This window comes from Furipterus horrens, unplaced genomic scaffold, assembly GCF_987537825.1.
Source record: "Furipterus horrens unplaced genomic scaffold, mFurHor1.1.pri manual_scaffold_1, whole genome shotgun sequence".
Taxonomy (NCBI): Eukaryota; Metazoa; Chordata; class Mammalia; order Chiroptera; family Furipteridae; genus Furipterus; species Furipterus horrens.
In genome coordinates, this window is record NW_028327171.1 from 217089736 (window position 1) to 217110528 (window position 20793).

The 20793-nt window shown below is 61.6% G+C and overlaps 1 protein-coding gene across 1 annotated transcript in view; it reads left to right on the forward strand.

The window, feature by feature from the left end:
- Positions 1 to 20793, forward strand: part of IFT54 (intraflagellar transport 54) — a 30059-nt gene that overhangs the window by 1595 nt on the left and 7671 nt on the right. Inside the window, exons 2-12 of the mRNA XM_090285234.1 lie at positions 24 to 92; positions 500 to 661; positions 2412 to 2555; positions 2657 to 3061; positions 5087 to 5158; positions 6036 to 6111; positions 15458 to 15569; positions 16014 to 16097; positions 16892 to 17012; positions 17202 to 17238; positions 17958 to 18034. Of these exons, the coding sequence (XP_090141360.1) occupies positions 24 to 92; positions 500 to 661; positions 2412 to 2555; positions 2657 to 3061; positions 5087 to 5158; positions 6036 to 6111; positions 15458 to 15569; positions 16014 to 16097; positions 16892 to 17012; positions 17202 to 17238; positions 17958 to 18034 (1359 nt within the window). The remainder of the gene's footprint in view (positions 1 to 23; positions 93 to 499; positions 662 to 2411; positions 2556 to 2656; positions 3062 to 5086; positions 5159 to 6035; positions 6112 to 15457; positions 15570 to 16013; positions 16098 to 16891; positions 17013 to 17201; positions 17239 to 17957; positions 18035 to 20793) is intronic.

Sequence of the window (20793 nt, forward strand, 5' to 3'; positions counted from 1 at the left end):
CACGGCTTTGCTTCCTCTTGAAGGTGATCCGGGTGACTGGCTTCATGAAGGGCCTGTACACAGACGCCGAAATGAAGTCCGATAATGTGAAGGTAGGTGGGGGGCCAGCCCTGCCACCAGGACTGGGGCTGTGTGTATGCTGCGCACTGCGGCCTGTCATCTCTGTGCCGGTCATGGTTGGACCACAGGGTCAGTTAATTCGTGAATTGCTGTGTGCTCCTTCTCATTCCATTTCTTCTCTTTTGGTAACTGCATTCATGCTAATTTTATTCCCTGACAAATCGATGGTGTTATAAAGGTTAGCGCTAGCCCAGCAACTAATATTAAGAGCTTTAAAGAATTGTTTTTGTTTTATTATAGAAGGTCAGTATTTCTAAATTTTTTCATCTAAAAATAGCTTTTGATGCAAATAGGAATTGTGCCTGTTGAACATACTGAAGTTAACACAGACTCTTTGGAAGTATTTTATTATTTGTATTTTAAATGAAAAAAATTTCAGGATAAAGATGCAAAGATTAGCTTCCTTCAGAAGGTCATAGACGTGGTGGTGATGGTTTCGGGAGAGCCGGTGACAGCAAAGCCAGCCCGGATCGTGGCCGGGCACGAGCCCGAAAGAACAAATGAGCTGCTCCAGAGGATTGGGAAGTGCTGCCTCAGCAAGGTAATGAGTGCGCTCAGCAAGGGGACGGGTGTGCGTGCAGCAAGGGGACAAGCGTGCTCAGCAAGGGGACGGGCACTCTCAGCAAGGGGATGGGCACGCTCAGCAAGGGGACGGGCGCGCTCAGCGAGGTTTGAACGCTGCGGCACCACCTCGTCTCACCAGCACAGGGAGTAGTGATGGAGGATGTGTTGGGGTGGTGTGTGGTGGACGCTGCACTTTGAACCGGATCCCCTCGATTCTGGCACCACGGAGTCAGAGGGGCGTAACTTAAAGTTGGATAATGAAACAGATGCCCACGTTCGCTAGGCTGGCCATATGGAATTGGGACTGTGTGGCCCTGGGCTTCCGGGGCCGATGGCCACAGACTGCGTACCCCAGCGCCAGGCCCTGTGGTCCTGCTTTCAGGCCTCCTTTCAGGGTGTTTCCAGCTGGGGCCCCAGGGCTGGAGGAGCTGCTTTTCTTCCTTGGGGCTCATGGCCATCCCTCTTCTCTGCCTACCGTTCCAGCCTCTGGTGTCCCCTCCTCCCCCCCACCCTCCCGCCCTCCGTCCTCGCCCTTGCCTGGCTGTTGTTTGCGGAGCTGTGCTGCCCTCAGAGAAACCCTGCCTCAGGTGCCCAGGGACTGGGTTTGTTACTGACCGAGGTCCTCACCGTGGGCTGGAAACATGGCCTCTCCAGTGAGACGCAGGCTGACCCCTGTGTCCTGGGACGTTGGAGAAGGGCGTCCCCAGGGCCTGCCTTCTTTGTGGGAGATGGGTAGCCCCCCCAGGGGAGCGTAGCTGGACCTTGATCAGGGGTGTAGCTGATCAAGCCCTTGTGTACCCAGCGGGTTGTGGGCTGGGGTCTAACCTTCATCGTTCCCTGTCACAGCTTTTCTGGGCTGCGTCCAGCTGACAGGCCAGAGACGCAGAAGCTGGTGGTGTTGGTGCAGGGCCTCCCCACCGCCACCCCACACCCTTCATGTTGCTTCTCTTTCTAAAAAGCAAACCGGCTGCTCTCGTCCCTGTCTGACGCACACACAGCTCTGTGGTGTGACTGACCAGGCCCCGGGCCCTGCTGCTACTCCCTGCCCTCCAGTTCTCCCGTCTGCTGCCCCTGTGCCTGCCCAGGGGCCTCCCGCCAGGGTCGGGTTCCCTCCTCCCGGCTGCTGCAGCAGCAGCGGGGGACCCGCAGCCTCTCCTGCCCCCAGGCTGACTGGGGGGCCCTGTCGCCTTCCCGTAGCCCACGGCTGTTTACCTGCTGTATTTGGCCACGAGCCCAGTGCACAGCATGTCCTCAGCCTGGGTCTAGTGCTGGGGTCTCACAGGCCCTCGGTGCCTCCGTGTGGTGAGTGGGGGCGTGGGCGTGAGTGTGCGTGAACGGACCCCTGCGTGGAGCTGCGCGCCGGCTCCGGGCGGTGGCTGCTGTGCTGCTGAGGGGGGTCTCATTTCCTGGAGCGGGTTGGGTCCTCCTCTGGGCCCTTCAGGTGGGGCCTCTGTGGCCCTGTGGCAAGTGGCGGCATTCGTGGACTTGTCCTCAGGCAACACGCGTCCACACGCGGGACTCGTGGAGCGTGGGCGGGCTCGGCTGGCCCGCAGGCGCTGGGCTTTGACTGGGGGAGCGGCGTGTCGCCCACGCCTTGTCCTCCGAATCTCCCGGAGACACAGAGAGCCTGCGTCACGAGCTATCTCGGCGTGTGGCTGCTGGCATCTGTCCCCCGTGCTAATCCCATTGTCACCCTGCGTTTCATTTCCTCCCGCTGGGACCTCAAGCTGTCCAGTGACGACGCGGTGAGGAGAGTGTTGGCCGGAGAGAAGGGTGACGTGAAGGGAAGGGCCACGCTGACGCTGAAACCTCACGAGTGGGACGACAGGAACACGAGAGGAGAGGAGCCCAGGGTCCCCAGGGACAAAGAGGTGACCACAAGGCGGGGCCGCTGGGACGTGAGATGGTGAGCCTTTCTGTGGCCCAGGCAGAGACGTTTGTGCGTGACCCTGTTATGTGACTTCTTTTTCAGGGCAGAGGAGCCGCTGAAGTCAACGAGAGGAGTGCAGGCAGAGAGCAGAGACAGAAAGAAGAAAGCAAACCGAGAGAAAAGGGGAGGGACAAGGAGAAGACCGAGGAGCGTGACCGCGGCCGGCAGAAGGACGCTGAGAGAGAGAGGCCCAGGCCCCAGGCCCGGCCCGACACGGACAGGGACAGGGACAGGGACAGAGGCAGCAGGGCCCGCGACAGGGATCCGGACCGCGAGAGAGAGAGGAGGAGCGAGGCCGCGAAAGAGAAGGAGCGGGGGACAGACAGGGCGAGAGAGCGCGAGCGGGACCGGGACCGGGACCGGGACCGGCGGAGGGCGACAGACGGGGAGCGCGCCCGGGACCGCAGCAGGGAGGAGAGCCGAGAGCACGACAAGCTGGGGAAGAAGGTACCGCCCCCTGGGAACCCGTGGCCTCTGCCTTAGAGGGCGGGCTGTTCTCCAGAGTGACTCTGGCCTTTCTCAGTGTGAGACCCGTCTTTGCAGTTGCCGGGTAGGAAGGACGCGGGCCGGGGCCCCAGCAGCGCCCGGAGAGCGCGCAGGGTTTGCCCGCTGGTTCCGACCTGCTCTGGGCCCTGTGTGCTGGGGCGCTCGGAAGCCCGAGGGCGGCCCGCGGGGTGTCGTGGGCGGGGCTCGGCGCTGGGGGCGTGGCGCTCGGTACCGGGTATGGGCGGGGCTCGGCGCTGGGGGGCGTGGCGCTCGGTGTGGGCGGGGCTCGGCGCTGGGGGCGTGGCGCTCAATGTGGGCGGGGCTCGGCGCTGGGGGGCGTGGCGCTCGGTGGGGGCGGGGCTCACTGCAGTTTCTGTTTAATGGCGCGCTCAGGGGAATTGGGGCGGACCCGGAACTTCGTCTGGTTTCCGTGTTTTCTGAGTGTGCAGGTCCCTTTGGGCTCCCGGCCGGCGGTGTAGGTGTCCTGTCAGGGCTGACGTTGCGGCTGCCTGCTCGTGGGGACAGCACGCGATCGTGGAGTGCCCTGGGAAGGATGGGGTCTGCTGGTCTCCAGCTGCCCGGAAGCAGGGCCCGAGGTCTGGGAAGGTCAGGCTCAGCCTGAGGACGTACAGGCGGTGGGCGCGAGGCCTGAGCTGCGCTTTGTCCTGAGACAGGCCCCTGGTTTGTGGCGTGGCGTTTCGGCACTGCCCAGGGACCCGGTGGCCGGCAGACGGGTCCTGCGGGGCCCTGGGAGCTGCGCTTTGGGTTTGGATCATGATTGAGTTTGTGTTCTGGGCCTCGGGGTCCCCACAACCTGGAGTCCCATGCCGTGTGGCAGATGTCGTGAGAACCAGGCTCCCGCAGGAGTCAGAGCCGTGCAGGCATTGCCCGCGTGTTGTCTCTTCAGAGTCTAGGACGTGTTTCTCACTGACCTGAGCTTTCTGCGGCGCGGGTGGGCTCTGGTGTGTTTGTGCACCCAACTGCCGGCGTGGGGTGACCTTCTCAGCTCTTGGGGCCCACGTGGCCCCTCCGTACTGTTCATCACACTTGCTGGTGCGGGGACCAGCATTTGGATGGAGAGACAGTTCTGAAGGGAGGTTTGCTGGTGGACAGGGGACCTCCTGGGGCCAGTGAGAGGCGGAGTTTAGTGTAACGGGTGTGAGACCAGGGGGCGGGACTGTTCCTGCTCAGAGCTGGGCCACAGGGGGAGACAGACGGACACCAGCTCAAACTGCGGTACGTGACCGCGCTTTGGGAGGTGGGAGTCCCTCCACGTGCCTCCGCTTGCTCCTGTCCAGCTTGGACAATGGCGCCCCAGCCTCCCTCTGGGGTTTGTGAAGAGCAGGGGACGTGGTGGATGTGGACGCACTCTGAGAAGTCAGCAGAGTGACACACAGGTGTGGGGCCACAGCTGCAGGACGACGCAGTGGGGACGTTCAGTTGTGGGAGTGGTGAGCGGGCACCCATGCTCCGTCCTCACAGAGGGACAGCCTCGCTGATGGGCCCCCTCTCCTGACTGACGTGTGGCCCAGGAACTGGTTCCAGGTGCCAGGTGGTGGTCTCAGTTCTGTCATTTGTTTTGAGAGGGCTTTCCTGACGCAGTCTGCAGCCTTTGCTAGAAAGAACCAGAGCGTCTGCAGGGGACCCACTCGCAGGCCTATGATGGCAGCAGCTGGGTGCTGGGTTTCTGCGGTTGCCAGAGTCCCTGTGCTTCACCGATGTCCCCAGGAGGTCTGGCCTGGCATCCGGAAGGCACAGCCGCAGTTCCCCAGCGTCCTGAGAGGCGCTGCCTGAGTGCGCGCATCCCCTCTTTGCCCCGCGTGGGAGTGGCCTGGAGGGCCCTGTGGAGGCCAGGCAGATCACGGCCACTGGGAGCCCGATCTCGAGGGGACGTGGGGGTGGGTGTCTCGCGCCTGGATCTCTTCTTAGATGTAACAGATTTGAATAATTCTAGAATTTGGAGAAAAGTAAACAGTTTTTTTACAGTCATCAAGCTCCGCGGAGGTGTCTACAAAGTTGTCAGACGGGCCTGTGAAAGACTGCCAGGCTGAAGCAGAGGTGAGCTTGGGAGTGCGACCCAAAGAGGTGCGAGCTGGTCGCCGTGTTGACACAGCAGCTGCTGTGCGAGGTGGGGAGAGCGTGGAGGGGTGCAGCCTGGAGGCCCCCTTCAGTGATGGTTTAGTGGCTTGCTGCTTGGCCACTTGGCCGGGGTGTACTGTCCTTGGTTCCCCGGGTGGAACCCAGGGTCTCCTCACAGCTCCATGTGGCCAGTGGGATGCAAGGGGCACCAAGGGGCAGGGCGGTCATTTGGGGGAGGGGGAGGGGCAATGGGGATGAGTCTGGGAGGGTGTTAAGTCACCAGGCAGACAGGGAAGGGAGGCCCGTGGGGAGCGACCGTGCAAGCTCGGCCTGGCTGGCGTGGGCCTGCAGCGTCCCCGGCGTCTCCGTGGGCTGGGGAGGCGGTGGAGGCTGGGCCCCACCCTCTCCGGCAGGGCCGTCCTAGGGAGCAGACGCATCCCAGCTCTCGGAGAGCAGCAGGGAGGTGCCCAGGCAGCTGCGGCCTGGGGGTGGGGAGGGGGCAGCGCAGGGGCAGGGGCGGCTGTGCCTTCTACATGGCGCTCACAGCGGCCTGCGGGCGCGCAGTTATGGGTGTAGCGACAGAGGTCGCGTCAGGCACGGGTGGCAGGCTGCTGGCCTCTGTGCATCTGCACAGAAAGACGGATTCTAAATTGAGAGCAAAAGAAGGCTCGGCTTCCCTCTAACTGCTCCTCGGGCCGCAAGTGCGTAGAAGCGCCGACTTGGTGCCGGTCCCCCAGAGGGTGCGGTGGCCTTGCTGTGCTTCCTCCTCTCCCTCGGGCAGCGCCTGAGTGCGGCATCTGCTTGTGGGGTCTCTGGGTGAAGCACCCATTAATTTTTTCATTCTCTTTTCTTTCAGGCGGAGGTTTCCCCTCGAGCGTCCAGGTCTGCGATGGCAAAGACGCCCCAACGGCGACCCCGAGCCTCGGTGGCAGGTACTGCGGCACCTGTTGTAGGAGGGGCTGGCGGTGGGAGCCTGTTTCTCCGCCTTCCTCAGCACGTCTAGTAGGGAAGCCCTCCTGCAGCTCAAAACCAGATCTGCCCTCGGGGGTGAGCAGAGACTGGGAAAGCGCTGACGCCACATGGCTCTTGCATGCACATGCGTGCACACATGCATATAGGCACGCATATGTGTGAGCTTGTGACACGGGGCAGAGCAACCCCTCTGTTGGGGATCTGGGTTGCAATCTAAAAGGTGCGATCCAATTCTGGCTTCTAGAAACGTGTATCAGCTACCCATGTAACAGCGGCTTCTGCTTTTCGTAGGACAGGCTAAATTTAATCATGATGCAGGGTGGGCGCAGAAAGCCTCCTGCTTGTAGCCAGCTGGTCTCTGTGCAGACATTTCAGTGGGAACCGTGCTGGGGCCGGAGCTGCCAGCACAGGCCTGGCCAGGGTTCGCCCAGGGCAGACTGCTGGGGACAGACAGCCGGTGGGAGAGGCAGCCAGGGCAGCGGCGGGTGGGAGGTCCAGGGAAGGATAAAGTTACTGTGAACGGCAGTAGGTTCTGGAAGGTCATCCTTTTCCCAGACTATGGAAGTTGAGGAAGCGGGGCTAGAGCATAACCTCCGGAATCTGTCATGTAGAAATTAGACCTGGGTGGTGTGTCCCCTCTTCCACGATGACATGCAGTCCTTGAATGAGCATCTCTGTGCAGACACGCCACTCTCCGTGGGAGGGTCCCAGGAGCGTCAGCGCTGGCACGCACCCAAGGCACGCCTTCCCGCCCCCCGCCCCGGGACGTGCTGCGTCCCATCACTGACGCTCACGGGGGGCTGCTCTGGCCACCGTCCGGCACGTCTGCGCCTGCCTCCGCCGGCTCAAATCACCGGGCTCCCTGCCCACGACGGACAGGGCCGGTTCCTTAAAACGTGTTTGCTCTTGCACGTTTGACGTTCGTTCCTGCTAACGAGGCTTGGTTGCGGGCGTGCCTGCGCTGGCGGCAGGCCGTCTTTGCTTTCTTTTCTTTCTCCCTGTGTTTTCTTCTTCCGTAGTTTGTCCACAGACCAGGGAGAGGAAGATTTTGTGTTTTGTCACACGTTTTTATGTTTAATTATTTTAGTTTCCTCTCACTTTAATTCTGTGGAAGGCGAGCTCTGGGTTCTACTTGCTTGTTCAGAACAGCTGTGCAGTGTTCCCGGACCACGTCCTAGTGGTGTTGCTTCTCCCTGCCCTTTGGCTGCAGACGCACCTTTTATAGTCCGGGGTTTGGTTGGTTGGTTGGTTTTTAACTTTCGCTGTTTTCTGTGTTGCTCCTAGTTTCCTATCGTTACTCTGAGAAAGTTTTCAGCCGTTTTATGTGCCCAGTCTTCCAGATATATTTTAAAACCACTTGATGAGTCAGAGAATCCTGCATCCCACCAGCACAGCCACCTGACTTACCTGAGTGCCTGGACTTGGGTTAACTCGTGCTGCCATTATTTTGGGGGGCTCGGATTCCCCCTAATTTTGAGTGGTGGCGGGTGTGTTTTTCCCCCCAGGGCGTGTGTGCACATTTGTCTGTCGGTCAAGGGTAACCTAATTGGTGGTTTTGTTCTTAGTTTTTTGGAGCTGGGCCTGTCCGGCTCCCTCACCGCTTCTGAGCGATGAGAGCTTTACTGACTGTCGCAGTTGTTTCTCACCTCTAGCCTGTGGCGACTCCTCACCCCGGTGCCCCTGCCGACTTCCTGGGTTTCCGAGCTGATGTCACGTGTTCTGCTTTTCTTTTCCCGTAACTCAGGGCGTTGGCATCTGCGTTCACTGGCGAGCTGTGCTGTAGGTCCCCTTACAGGGTCTCTCACAGGCGTGACTGTCCGATTGCAAGCTCTGGTATTACTGGGCTCTTTGCTTCCCCGTGTGCTGGCTGGGCGCTGACCTCCCGTGGCTCCGCACCCGGCAAAGCGGGCACTGCCGCCTGGCAGGCGGTCAGCAGCGTGTCCTGGAGCGTGGCCTCGCCTGGCGACACGGAGCAGAGAGGCACTCGCGTTCGGTTGAATCCCTGGAACTGCAGGCTCCTGAGGCGTTAAACTAAATTCTCCAGAAGTGGGGGAATTCTTGAGTGACATTGAAGGGAAAAAATAGTGTAAATCTTGACTGTAGGGAAAGATAAAAGCCTTGTGGGCTGGACTTGCCTTGTGTCTCTGAGTTTTACAAACCCTGGACCTGTGGCTACAGTGATGGCAGGCACCCTGTCAGGAGTTCCCCCGGTGGGAGCAGGCCCCTGGGCCGTGTCTGCGGCCCTGCTCCAGCAGGGTCCCCCGCCGGCGGGGCGAGGCGGCCGTGACCGTGGAGTCCCAGTAGGTGAGCTGTGCGGGGCTTCTCCAGGCCTCCGCTCTGCGGGGCGGCTGAGTGGGGGCGCGAGGCTGGAGCAGCAGGACCTTGTCCCAGGAAAGCGCTTGCGCAGAGGGCCCCCGGCGGGCGGCTCAGCAGCAGCCTGTGCCGGTGCGTTTATTTCGCTTTTACGGGAGCGTTCTCAGCTGCGGGCGGGGTCCCGGGATAAGCTCCCAGACGGTCCCTGGGCCACGGGAGGGGCTTGGTGCGGAGCAGCCAGTGTGGACCCACTGAGGCCCAGGCCAGTGGGAACAGTCCCACTGCACCCGCTGACGCGCCTGCTGGCCGTGAGCATGCCCCCAGGGTTGCGGCGGGAGCCATGTGTTCGCGTTGGCACGTGGGGCAGCGTGAAGGGGCTGGTGCCCACGCAGTGGCTGGCCTGCCACAGGCATGCCACCCTGATCTGCCTCATTACACGCCACTTCAGTTCACCGAGGGCCCCAGGCAGGGTGGCGTGGTGCTCCCTGAGGCCCAGGCTGAGACGCGGTGGGCGCTGGGGACGGTCCCTGCCGTGGAGTGGGTGCTGAGACGCGGTGGGCGCTGGGGACGATCCCTGCCATGACGCGGTGGGCGCTGGGGACGGTCCCTGCCGTGGAGTGGGTGCTGAGACACGGTGGGCGCTGGGGACGATCCCTGCCATGACGCGGTGGGCGCTGGGGACGGTCCCTGCCATGGAGTGGGGCGGTCTGCTGAGTGGGTGGCCGACAGCAGACCCGCCTGCTCGCTGGCCCTGGCTGGCCCTCCCCAGACACTTCTCCCCCTCAGCCCTGGCACAGGACGTACCCCGGGTCCCTGTGGTCACTGTCAGGCTGGTCACACAGCTCCTCTCACATGGCAGTCGTGGAACGTGGGGACGTGCGGTCCGTCCACAGTTGTCCCTCAGTGGCTCTCGGTGAGTGGGATTCCAGGTCCAGGGCCACCGGGCCTGGGTGATGAGCCTCTCCCCACGGCCCCTGCCACTCTGGGTGTTGGAGGGGAAGCCGGGCCCGTGTTGTGCCGGCCCCCCCAGGTCCCAGCCAGCCTCTGCCGATGCCCAGTGGCCGGCCTTGCGTGCTCGGTGGCCACAGGGACGCATGGAGGTGATTGTTATTTGCTTTTTCAGGTGGATCGAAGAATTCCACAGGGAGTTTATCCATTTGTTTTTCAAAAGGGGAACAATTTGTTGCTCCGTGTGGCGCTGTAAGCCCGCTGCCTGTACGTCTTTCTCTGCACGGTGGCTCCACGGCCTAGGCCTTCCTGGAATGCAAAGCCTCCTTGTCTTCATTTTGCTGGGGCCCCTCATTGAAGTTTGCATCATTGCTTAAACTCTTACCATGAAAGGCACAGAAGAGTCGGGAGATGAGAGTGATTAAGGCCCCCAGCCCTCACTGAGGCTGGGCTGCCTCCAGCGCCCCGCTCGGTGGGAAACTTCTCTGTCCAGCCAGGGTTCACGACCACGGCAGGACAAACTTACCCAGGACACGGTATTTTGTCGGGGGGGCAGGGAGGCGGCTGTTCCCTCTAGTGGAGAAAGCCTAAGACCTCTGTTCCTCATGCTTTTTATTGAGAAGAGTACACATGGGAGATACAAGGTCAAGATTCACGAATCATCAGTAGCTTTTAGGCGCCTGGATTACAGTTGACAGTAACAGATGACATGTACCAGTACAGAGGGCTCGGGGACCAGTCTGTGTCAGGGCCTAACAGACATCTTGATGCCACACTGGCATTAGGTACAGGGTTTCATACATTCCTTGTTAGAGATTGTTTATAGTTAACTGAGAGGTAAGAAAAGCGAAGCAAGCTCTGAAGCGTAATATGCACTCTTTAAACCCAGCTCCCATGGGACCCCTCTGAGTGGCCTTCGATTCTGGGTCCTGTCTCCGCACAGCCTTCAGGTGTTCTGTTGAGACTCAGCGGCCCCCCGGGGGTCTGGCCCATGGCTTGGGCTACAGTTCCCGAAACCACAAGGAGCGGTGCCCACACCTCCCCTGGACCCGGTGGTGATCACATCTCATCATCCTCGGCCCCGTCTGTCGCTGTGTATTTTATGAGCTATTACGAAGGACATTAAAAACATCTTAAGGCTTCACCTCTAACTACTTCCCTTTAAATACCTCAGAATGCAGCTTAAAAAATAAAAAGCACACACTCCTGCACAGCCACAAAGCTGTTGCCGCCCCTGACAGAATTCTCCTTACCACTGAGGCTCCGTGCATCTGAAAGCCCAGGCAGTGTTCTGATGGTCTCAACTTCTTATGATTTTAAAAACCAGGATGCAGTTAAGATTAATAGACTCTATTTTTAAAATTATCTTTGCCTCTTCAACCACTTTGAACTTGGAATGACCCTCCCACTTCCCCCGCCTCCCCCGCCCCCTGTCCCAGCACATTGACTTCCGGAGAGTTGAGGTGGTTTGTCCTGTAGGATGTCCCACCTTCTGGATTCGTCCTGCTGTTTCCTTGTGGTGGTGTTTAGCTTAGGACACCCCTCTGCCCCCGTCCCCCCTCAGTTCTGCCAGACCTAAAGGCTTGCTTCCCCCTGCTTCTCACTGACCCCCGGGCAGGTGCGCTGGGCCCCACCCTGGTGCCTGTCGGAATGCGCTGTGGGCCTTTGCGCCCTCACGCGGTGCTAAGGCCGAGCCCGTCGTGTGCCACGCTGGGCATTGATCACAGCCACACCTGTGGTCCCGCAGCTCTGCAGGTGAAAGTGGCCCCGAACTCTGGCAGAGCGGCAGTCTGGCTGCGGCCAGCGGTGGGCGGTCCGCCCGGTTGAGGGGCTTCAGGGGCAGGACCGGTGCAGCCTGGCCCTGGTCAGGCCGGCTTCCCGCTCCGTGCACGCAATCGCATTGGACTCCAGAGCGGCCCCGGGGGCGTCCGAGCTCAGGAGGCCCTGCTGTCGCCCCCACCTGGCCTGCGAGGTTGCCTGGTGGCCGGCAGTTCAGACCACAGATGGCGCTTTCTTGCCAGTTTATACTAATTTTAATTTTTCATGAGCGTGTTGTTTCTTTGAGCTGTTATTTGGCAAACGGGTTCACCTTCCCTCTGGAATTAAGGCTTGGTTGTGTTACTGGTGAGCGTAGGGTCTGTCTCTGTCCTTCCTGTTCAGTGCAGCCTGCTCAGGGCCACAGCCAGGACCTCAAACACACAAAGCCATGCCGTGTGCCGCCGGTCTCCGGGAACTGGCGCGAAGGTGACACGTTTGTAGTGTGCTTACCGTGCTGGCGGGGTTCGCAGAGCATAGGAAGCTGACACTTTCAAGTCCAATGGAACTGAAGGCTGTCGGGGGCTTTCCTCCTGAAGTTGACACCTGTAGCTGCCAGGCTGGTGCTTGTTTTTAGCTGTTTGTTTAGAACTTGGCTCCCCTCTGAGATGTCATGAATACCCGGCCACGCGGGTCACACTGTTCCGTCAGCGTCCCTTTGAAGACTGGAGCGCGGTCCCTCAGACAGCGATGTGTCCTTTGCTGTGTGCTCTCTGCTCCGTACAAGAAAGCAGTTCGACAGGTCGACAGACACTGTTTCTTTGAACACTTGGCGACATTATCAGACGTGATTCAGGAAAGAGAACGTTTTCTGATGTTATTTTTCCCCCCCAGGTCCTTGGCAGACAGTGGGGCCCTTCGGTGGCGGGGGACGGGCCGGTTCTGGGCCCGGGTCCCGCCACAGCTCAGCCTCCGTTCCTCTGGCAGCTCCCGCGCCCTCTGATTGTGATAGGAAGGTGTTCCTCACGTGCTCGATTTCTTCCTAATCGTGTGAGCTTCGGCGGGTCAGTCGGGTCGTAGCCAGTCCCGGGAGCTGGAGGGTGTCTGGCCCGAGTGCCGGCGGAAGAGGCGTTTCCTTTCCTCCCGCTCCCCTGGAATCACTGCCTGTTGCGGCTTCTTGTCTCCCAGGCTGGGCGGTAGTGGGAGGCCGTTCTAGCAGCAGAGGTCGGAGCGAGTCTGCCTCAGCTGTGGGGGCCCGGCCTCCCTGCCTTCCTCCCTCCGGGCCCCAGAGCCACACCTGGGGACCGTGGCGGCCGTGCGTTCTCAAAGGCCACCTTTGCTGCATCCGCTGTAAACCGCGGGTCACCGTCCGGGGGGCTCTGTGTTACCAAAGCCGCCAGCCTGCACTGCCCGGCCGGAAGTACGCATTTTCAACTGCTTCCTGTCAGGACCCACGGGCGCTCCTAACTCAGCTGGTGCCCCGGAGGGTGGGTCAGCTGCTCTGAGGCGGGTCACCCCGCGCCAGGGCCCGCAGCGAAGCAGGAAGGGAAGGGCCACCCTTCACTCCCTTCCTGGGCGAGCCGAGCCCCCCGATGCCGCGCGCTCTGTGGGCACCCCCTCTCGGGGCCCCGTCAGAGCCACAGGTTCCGCTCGGGTCAGTGAGTCCTGCCCCCTCTCCTTGTAGCCAGGCCGGGGCATGGCCACTGGCTCCCTTTCCCCTCTTTATGTAATTGAGGGGAACATTCTGGTCTTGTCGGGGGGCAGCGGCCTCTCCCGTGCCCGTAGTTCTGAGGGGTGTGGCGGCAGACCCCGGCAGTGGGGGGGCGACCGGGAACAGGCGTCGGTCGCCGCGGCGCTCCCGCGGGCCGAGGGGCGCGCGCCCGATTTCGTGTGCAGAGCAGACGCCCACACAGCTCGGAATCTGTCACAGCCACGGTTTTCTGCCTTTTATGAGCGTCTCCAGTTGTACCTGGTCCGTGTCTGCTTTTGGCATCGTTTTCACGGCATTTTTAAAAGTTTGTGGTAAAATACACATTCAGTATTTGTCTTCCGAGGCCTGGGGCTCCTAGCAGGCTGGGGGGCCCCGAGGCCTCCTTGCGTGTGGTCGCCCGGACCCGGGGCTGCGCAGGCGGCAGCTGAGGGGCCCAGCGAGGCTGGTGGGGGGCTGTCTGCGCAGACGGAGTGCAGACGGAGCGCACCCGTCGCTGCCCAGCGTGCCGGGCTGTCCGGCGGAGAGCGCATTAGTGGGCAGAAGGCCGACTGGGGAGTGGTGGGTGGGGTGGCGCGCAGGGCGAAGGGACGTGGCCGCCTGGCCGGGGACACCATTCGGGCCAGAGGAGGCAGCCGGCCGCCGCGGGAGCCGCGGAAGTGCAGGGGCTGGCTGGGGACAGGAGCGCCGTGGCCGTCAGCAGCAGGAAGCCACGACGTTTTCAGGAGTGGCTTCGTCACGTGTAGGTCAGGTGACTTGGGCAGGCGTGGCCGGGAGTCGGGCGGAGAAAGTGGCCTGGCCTGGGGACCATGGGGCAGAGGAGGACCAGGCCGGTTCTGCAGGTGCCCGGTGTCCAGGGCAGACACAGCCCCGTGCGCTGAGGGCCGGGTAGACCCAGGGGCGTTCAGGGGGGCGGGGCCTGGCTGTGGTCCCGTCTCTGTCCCTGGGACCGGAGAATGGCATGGGGCAAAGGGAGGGGAAGGGCCTGCCACAGCCTGGCCCGGGTCCTAGGGTGTGGGGACAGGCTGAGCCGGCGCAGGTCCGGGGGCGCAGAGCCAGAGAGCGGCTGTGGGGAAGGACCGATGGGGGTGCTGAGGGGCCGGGGACCCATCCTTAAGGGAGGGAGATGCGGTGCCCCCACTGTCTGGGTGTCGGCCGCGTGAGCCCACCACCCCACCCCGCAGCACTCTGTCCGAGCTCACGTGCACCCACAGTCAGCCCCGGGCACCACCAGGGTGAGCTCGGAAGAGGGGTGAGTCTGGGGTCCGGGCCTGGGTCACACAGCCGCTCTACGTGCCGTTCCTTCCAGCACCTTCCGTGAGCCGCTGCCTTGCCCGGGGGGCTCGCTGGCACCTGGCCTGCCCCTGCGGCCGTCGGGCCCAGGCCGGAGCCTGAGGCCACCTGCTTGCCCCCATCCTGGCTGTTGGCTCTCAGCCGGAGTCACAGTGGCTGGGCCCGCACACCCGGAGTCGACCCCGGCACCCCGGCTCCCAGGCTCCCTGGCTCCCGGGCTCCCGAGCGCCTGTCCCGCTTTGTTGCTGCCGTGACACACTTTTTGAGCCCGCTTCCTGCTCTGATGTGCTGACATTTTATGGGTCATGGTTTTCTTTGCCTTTGTCCCCTGTGGGAACAAAGCGGTGGCCGCCGGAAAGGAGAAGAGCGGCTGTGAGGGAGCCGTCGCCCCGGCGGGCGCTGGAGCTGCCTCCTGGGCCCCCTCCTCTGACCCTTCCTCTGGTTTTGTGCTGGGGGAGGGGCGACCCAGCGCGGGTCTCTGACGCAGTCTCTGCGACACAGGTAAGGGCCGGCCTCCGTGCGTGTGCGCTGTGCGTGGTGCACACGGGTTCCTGCACACGTTTCGTGTGTCAAAGAATACATGTCAGGTTTTCTCCCCGGAGGACAGTGCATTTCCAGTACTCAGATTCGGGTGGATTTCCACTCTTCCCTGAAGCCTAAAGCCCTCGTACTGCAAACAGTGGAGGAGGTTTCGTTGCCCTAACAGCTCGGGCTTGTTATTTACTGATTAAATGTTTTCTTATCAAAGGGAAGAAAACCCTGTTCCGCTATAAATACAATATGGTACATACCCAAAGCCGAAAGTTTTTAAAGTGCAGAAAATGTGAAGAAGAAAATGAAAAGCACTGGTCGCTCCACTGCTCACCATGTCAGTGAAGGCCGTCCAGGCCCCACATGTGTGCCCGTAACTATGAGCACATGATCAGACCGCTACGCACACGTGAGAGCGAGGGCCTTGCATGTGGCACTGCCTCGGTTCCCTCCATCCATGTCCTCGCTGGCGCGGACCGGGGAGCCGTGGGCGCGTGGGTGCTTAACGTGGCCGTTCCTTCCTTTCCGTTGTCCTTCCTGTCAGTTAAGTTGCTGACTCAGCCGACTGGCCTGCTGCGGTCTCTTCCTTGAGAAGGTGACCCAGGGGGCCCCTTTCCTCGCCTTCCCCAGACGTAGGTCCCGAGTGTCTGCTCCGCCTTCACCAGGAGGACAGGCGAGGGAAGCTTGTTTATAGCTGCAGTTCCAGGGTTCTGTCTTCTCCTGTGTGCATCAGTTATTTGTGTTCCTTCCTTTGCAAGCTGCTGATTGGGGCGCCGTCCCTTCAGAAGGAGAAGTGGGGCCTGCCGGCCAGGACAAGCCACAGGTGTCCGAGAACTCCGAGGGCCCTGCTGACCCCCCGCCCGACGCCAGGTCCGTGCCCCCTGCCCCCCCCCCGTGCTGACACGCCCCTCTGCCGTCTGGGGTCTGTGTGGTGCTTGAGCTCCACGCTGAGGACACGTTTGTTGTGCAAGGCACGCCGAGGACACGTTTGTGCAAGGCAGGCAGAAGCCGGGGGTCCTCCTGCGCTGGGCGACAGCTGACCACACACGGGGCCCCTTAGAAGCGTGGGGAGTTCATGATTGCTGCTCAGTGTGTCGGGCTCTGATTGCTGGGAGCTGACGCTTTGGTGTCTTCAAGTGGATGAGCGTAGACGGTCAGGAGATGAGTACCTTTTAGGGTGACGGAGTGTCCGTAACAGTCTGCAGCACGTGAGCGGACGAGCGGCAGACGGGCCTGCGAGTCAGGGCGGGCGGGCCTGGGCTTTCTCTGCTCCCCTGGGGGACGCGGGCACGCTCACACCCTGCTCTGCTTTAGAAGGATTCCCCGGCCCGGGAGCGCCAGGCCGGCCCCGCCCCGGGTGAAGCGACAGGACAGTGCGGAGCTGCTGGCGGCCGACAGGTGAGGGCGCGGCCGGGGGGGCGGGGCCTCTGCGGGGGCGGGGCCCCGGGCTGAGTGGGGCGGGGCCCCGGGCTGAGTGGGGCGGGGCCGGGCCAGACCCGCGCCTGGACCCCCGCGGCCCCGCGCTGCAGCGCAGTGAGGGAGCACAGGGCTTCCGTGCGGCCCGTTAACCTTTCAGATACGCGGGACGGCGTCGGGTGCAGCTCTCTGACCTCTAGGTAGAGGGTTTTCTGAGCGTAACAGCAATGAGGGGAAAGAAAGGGAAGATTTAAAGGCTAATTGCACAGAAGGTAAAAAGCCAGCGGGAGCGCTGGGTGAACAGTGTGGAGCCAGGGCCTCGGCCAGCCTCCAAAGCTCCCTGTGGCTGCGGAAGGCCAGCGGCGGGGGCAGCGGCCTCAGGCCGGGCGACCCGCAGACAGAGCAGAGGGGAGGAAGGCAGGCAAGGAAGTCACCGGCTCTTGTTTGTAGGACAAGGGAACGAGCATGTTTTTGGGGGGCCAGATGACCCAGTGGGCGCGGGCGCGGTGATGGGGGAGAAGCAGGCTGGGGGTGCCGGCAGGGACGGGAGCGTTGCCACGTGGGTGGTCGGGGGGGGGCTGCGTGTGCCAGGGGCTGGCAGAGGGCAGGGCCCCAGGGACCCGGGCCGGGGGCCTTCACGCAGCCTCCCCTCCGTGTTCTGTGGCCGTTCTAGCGACGTCCTTGTGAACTGCCCTCCGGCAGCCCCGCTTGCCTGGGGCTGGTGGAAACAGTCGCTGGTGTCGCGTTTCAGGTTGACCTGATTTCCTTCCTCTCAGGAGCGGGAGTGGTAAGACGGTGCCCAGTGTGATTGTCGACACACAGACCCCCGACGAGGAGGACGACCAGTTCGTGGTGGAGGCTGCACCCCAGCCCCCCGACGGGCCGGAGCGTGAAGGGGTCAGTCCACCGACCGGTGTTTGGTCCTTACGCTTAGACTCCAGCGTCTGGATCCATGTAGATAGAGTGGCCTCCGGTTTTTCAGTTAGTTTTCCAGCCTCTAACTCCTCGTCCCTCTGGTGAGACCCACGAGAGCAGGACTGGGGGGTTCAGCACACCCACGCCCCCCTTCCCGCCTCTCCCACGCAGGTGCCCGCGGTGGAGCTGGACGGCGACGAGAAGCACGGTGAGTCCTGGGTGCCGGTGAGTGGCCAGCTCGGCGCAGGGGGCTGCGGGCGCCCGGCCGGTCGGGACCCACGTGCCGCGTGTGGGGTCCCACTGGTGCGGTCCCTCCCAGGGGGGCGCTTTTTATTCTGGGGGACGATGGGTTCTGCTCCCATCCTCAGGGGACTTGGGGGCACTCTTGACTTTGGGGGTCAGCTGTGAGCTCTTCTGGAGGGGACGCCTTTCCTTACCCACATGCTGCAGGGGTGGCGCGGTGTCCAGGGCGCTCCCAGACCGGCGGCTCTGTCCCGTTCGGCCCCACACCCCGTGGCGTCTCTGCTTTTCCCGCGTCTGTGGAGGGTTCTCGCCCGACGGGGAGGCAGCGTCAGTGCTCGGAGGCTTCTTAGGAGCAATTCCCTGTGATCGTATCTGTTCTCATTGTCTTGTCTGTTCATCTCCGTTTCATCTTAATCTTCGGAAATAGAAAAGGATTTTATTTTCGAAGTCTTTTTTTACCTTTCAAGGAGCTGATTACTTTGAAACTCTTGGAAATTGCAGAACTCATGTCCAACCCGCTGTCGTACCAGCCTCCTGTAGCTTTTATCAGGTTAAGGTTATTGAAGCTGTTTCCGGTGTAGGAGGAAGAACAAGGACTAGCCTTCCCACCCTCCACCCACTCCGAGTAGCGTAGCTTCAAAGGGCAGAGAACAACCTGAACACAGAGCCACTGCTTTTCAACAGGAGGACTTGTCAAAAAAATTTTGGAGACGAAGAAAGATTATGAGAAGCTGCAGCTGCCACCCAAACCCGGGGAGCAGGTAAGGAAGGGCCTGCCGCCCGTGACTCCCAGCACTGGCGCTGCTCCACACGGTCACTGTCACAGACGTTGTGGTGACCAGTGATGTCCGCTCGTGTCCTGAAAAGCAGCCCCAACCCCTCAGTTGGGAGGACAGACACTTCGGGGCCCTTGTGGTGTGACGTTCCTCCCCTGGACCCTGGACCCTGTATCAGTCCTTTCCTGGGGGGCAGCAGCCTTGCTTGGGGGCTCGGGAGTGGAGGCCAAAGGCCTTCTGTGCGCTGGCTCTGTGCTGGCTGCAGCTCTCCCACCTCGCACGTCCCTCGCCGGCCTGCAGGTCGGCCGCGGGCCCTGGCTGACGGCGGAGTGAGGGGCTCCGGCTCTCACGTACGGGCTCTCTGTGCCGGCCTCCCGCACCCTTCTTCCCGGGTGGGTGTGGGGCCCACGGCCTTGCCTGCCCCGCCCTCGGGCACGGGGCCCTGCTGGGGCACCTGCAGGCCGGGTCGGCTCTTCGATGTCACGGCTGGGTTTCTGCTGCAGCCATGTAAAAAACCACAGTAAACACTTAGTGTGGGCTTGTTTTTGGTTTTTTTTAACAGAAAGCAGTTTCTTGGGTAGTTTTATCAGCAGCCAACAGCTCCTATGTTTTATACACACAGAGATATGTTTGTTTAATGGTTTGAGATCATTTTGCTTAAAATGACCTGGCTTGTCCTGAAGACCGGCCTGGAGCGGCCGACAGGAGGACGGTGCAGCGTGGGCACCACTAGGGGGCGCGCTTGGCCCGCGGGAGAGTCGGGCGCCCGGGCCGCACCTGCTGACCGGCCCGCTGCTTGTCCCGACCTGTCCCCGGGCCCCGCTGCCCCTGGCGCGGGTCCGCAGCCCCGGGTCGGAGACTGTGCCTCCAGGCGGTCACCGAAGGGGACCGTGGGAGCTGCCGTGGGTTTCCACCGGAAGGCTCTGGCTTTATGCAGCGCATTCTAGGCCTGTGTTGCAGCCCCTCTGGGGGTCGGCCGCAGAGCCGGAGCCCTCTGGGCTGGGAAGGGGAAGCGGGAAGGGCACGCGCGGCTTGAAAGAAGGGGGCCCAGGACGTGTCCCCAGTCGGGCGGCCGGGCTTGCTGCGGAAACGGGGCCGGCGGTGTCTGGCTGGTGAAGACCAGACTTACATGGAGCTTACTGGTCCTCTGAGAGACCCTCGATTTCCTTAAATAAGGAAATTAAGGTGCACAGAAGAGCCGAGTCCTCCCTGCCCGGCCCCGCCTCCGTCGGCCGCGCGGCGCTCCCTCCCACGCGTGCCCCGCTGCTCCATGTCTGCCGTGGGTCCGGCAGCGAGTGTTCCTGAGACCCTCCAGGGTCCCTACTTGCAGACCTAGTCTGGTCATTCTAATCGATGGCTGGCTGTCTCTTCGTTCCCTGACAGAGGGACATTGGGTTTCTTCAGCTGCTCGCGTCTCCTCGAGCGCAGCCCGCGGGTGCTTCCTGTCGGCCGGGCAGCGAGCGCTGCAGGCTCGGGGCCGGGCCATCGGGGCAGCAGCCAGCGCAGCCGCAGCCGGGTGTGCGGCCGTGTTCTGCCGACGCGTCGTGCCCAACAGGGCCCGGCCTGGGGCTGTCGTTGGCGACCGTCGCCTGCGGCTGTCTAGTGCTTGGCACAGGGGCTGCTGCACGGACCTTCCCTGCGGACGGACGTCTCCGCAGGCCCGTGTGGCGGCCTCAGGCACGGCGGCCCCGCTGCCCTCGGTCGGCAGTCCTGGAGTTGTGTGAGCGGAGCCCTGTGGTCTGGCTGCCTTCTGTCCGGGGTAGTGTCCTTGCCGCAGCACGGACCGCGGTCCTCCCTTTGCGCCGCTGAACGTGGTCCGCGGCGTGCACAGACCGCGGGGTGCTCTCCCGCTCCCTTCTCAGGGGCCCTCAGGCTGTTTCCGGTTGGGACGCCCATAGATCAAGCCGCGGCGGGCACCCGTGGGCCGGGCTTTGGGCGGACAGACACCTCGTTCCTGGGTAGACACACCTGCCGGGAGGGCTGCTGGGTTGTATGGGAAACGTGTGCTCGCTGTTTGTGAGCCGTCCGTCCAGTGGTTTTCCTAGGTGGTCGCACCGTTTTATTGGCTTGGCCAAAAAGTTTGTTTGTTTTTTCCCTGTCAGATGGCTTTAGTAGCACTTAGTTGTCTTTAACTTCATTCAAAACAATTTTGTTAGATTGTATTGTGACAGATGTTGTATCAGCCAGCATTTAAAAAACTTACTAAAATTGGTGAATTTTTGTGCAGTCATTTTAATATTGCAGATGGAAGAAAATATGCAACATTTTTAGCATTTATTGTGCTTTATTATTCCAAGAAAGGTAAAAATGCAACTGAAATGCAAAAGGAGATTTGTGCTGTGTGTGGAGAAGGTGCTGTGGCTGATCAAATGTGTCAAAAGTGGTCCGTGAACTTCCGTGCTGGAGATTTCTCTCTGGACAGTGCTTCACGGTCGGTTAAACCAGTTGAAGTTGGTGTTGATCAAATGGAGACATTAACTGAGAACAGGCAACATTATATCACGTGGGAGATAGTGGACATACTCAAAATGTCCAAGTCAATGAAGTTATTGGTGGAAATGAAAAACGTATCTTCTATTTTATGGGAGAAAACGAAATAGACTTCTGGCCACCCCAGTACTTTCCCACTGGTCAGCCTGGTGACCTGTTGTGGCTTCACGTCCTCAGCGCTCCTGGCTCCTGCTCCGTCTGCCCGTCCCGATGCTGCCGCCCATCCCCTTCCCTCAAGGCCACCCTCTCCGCCT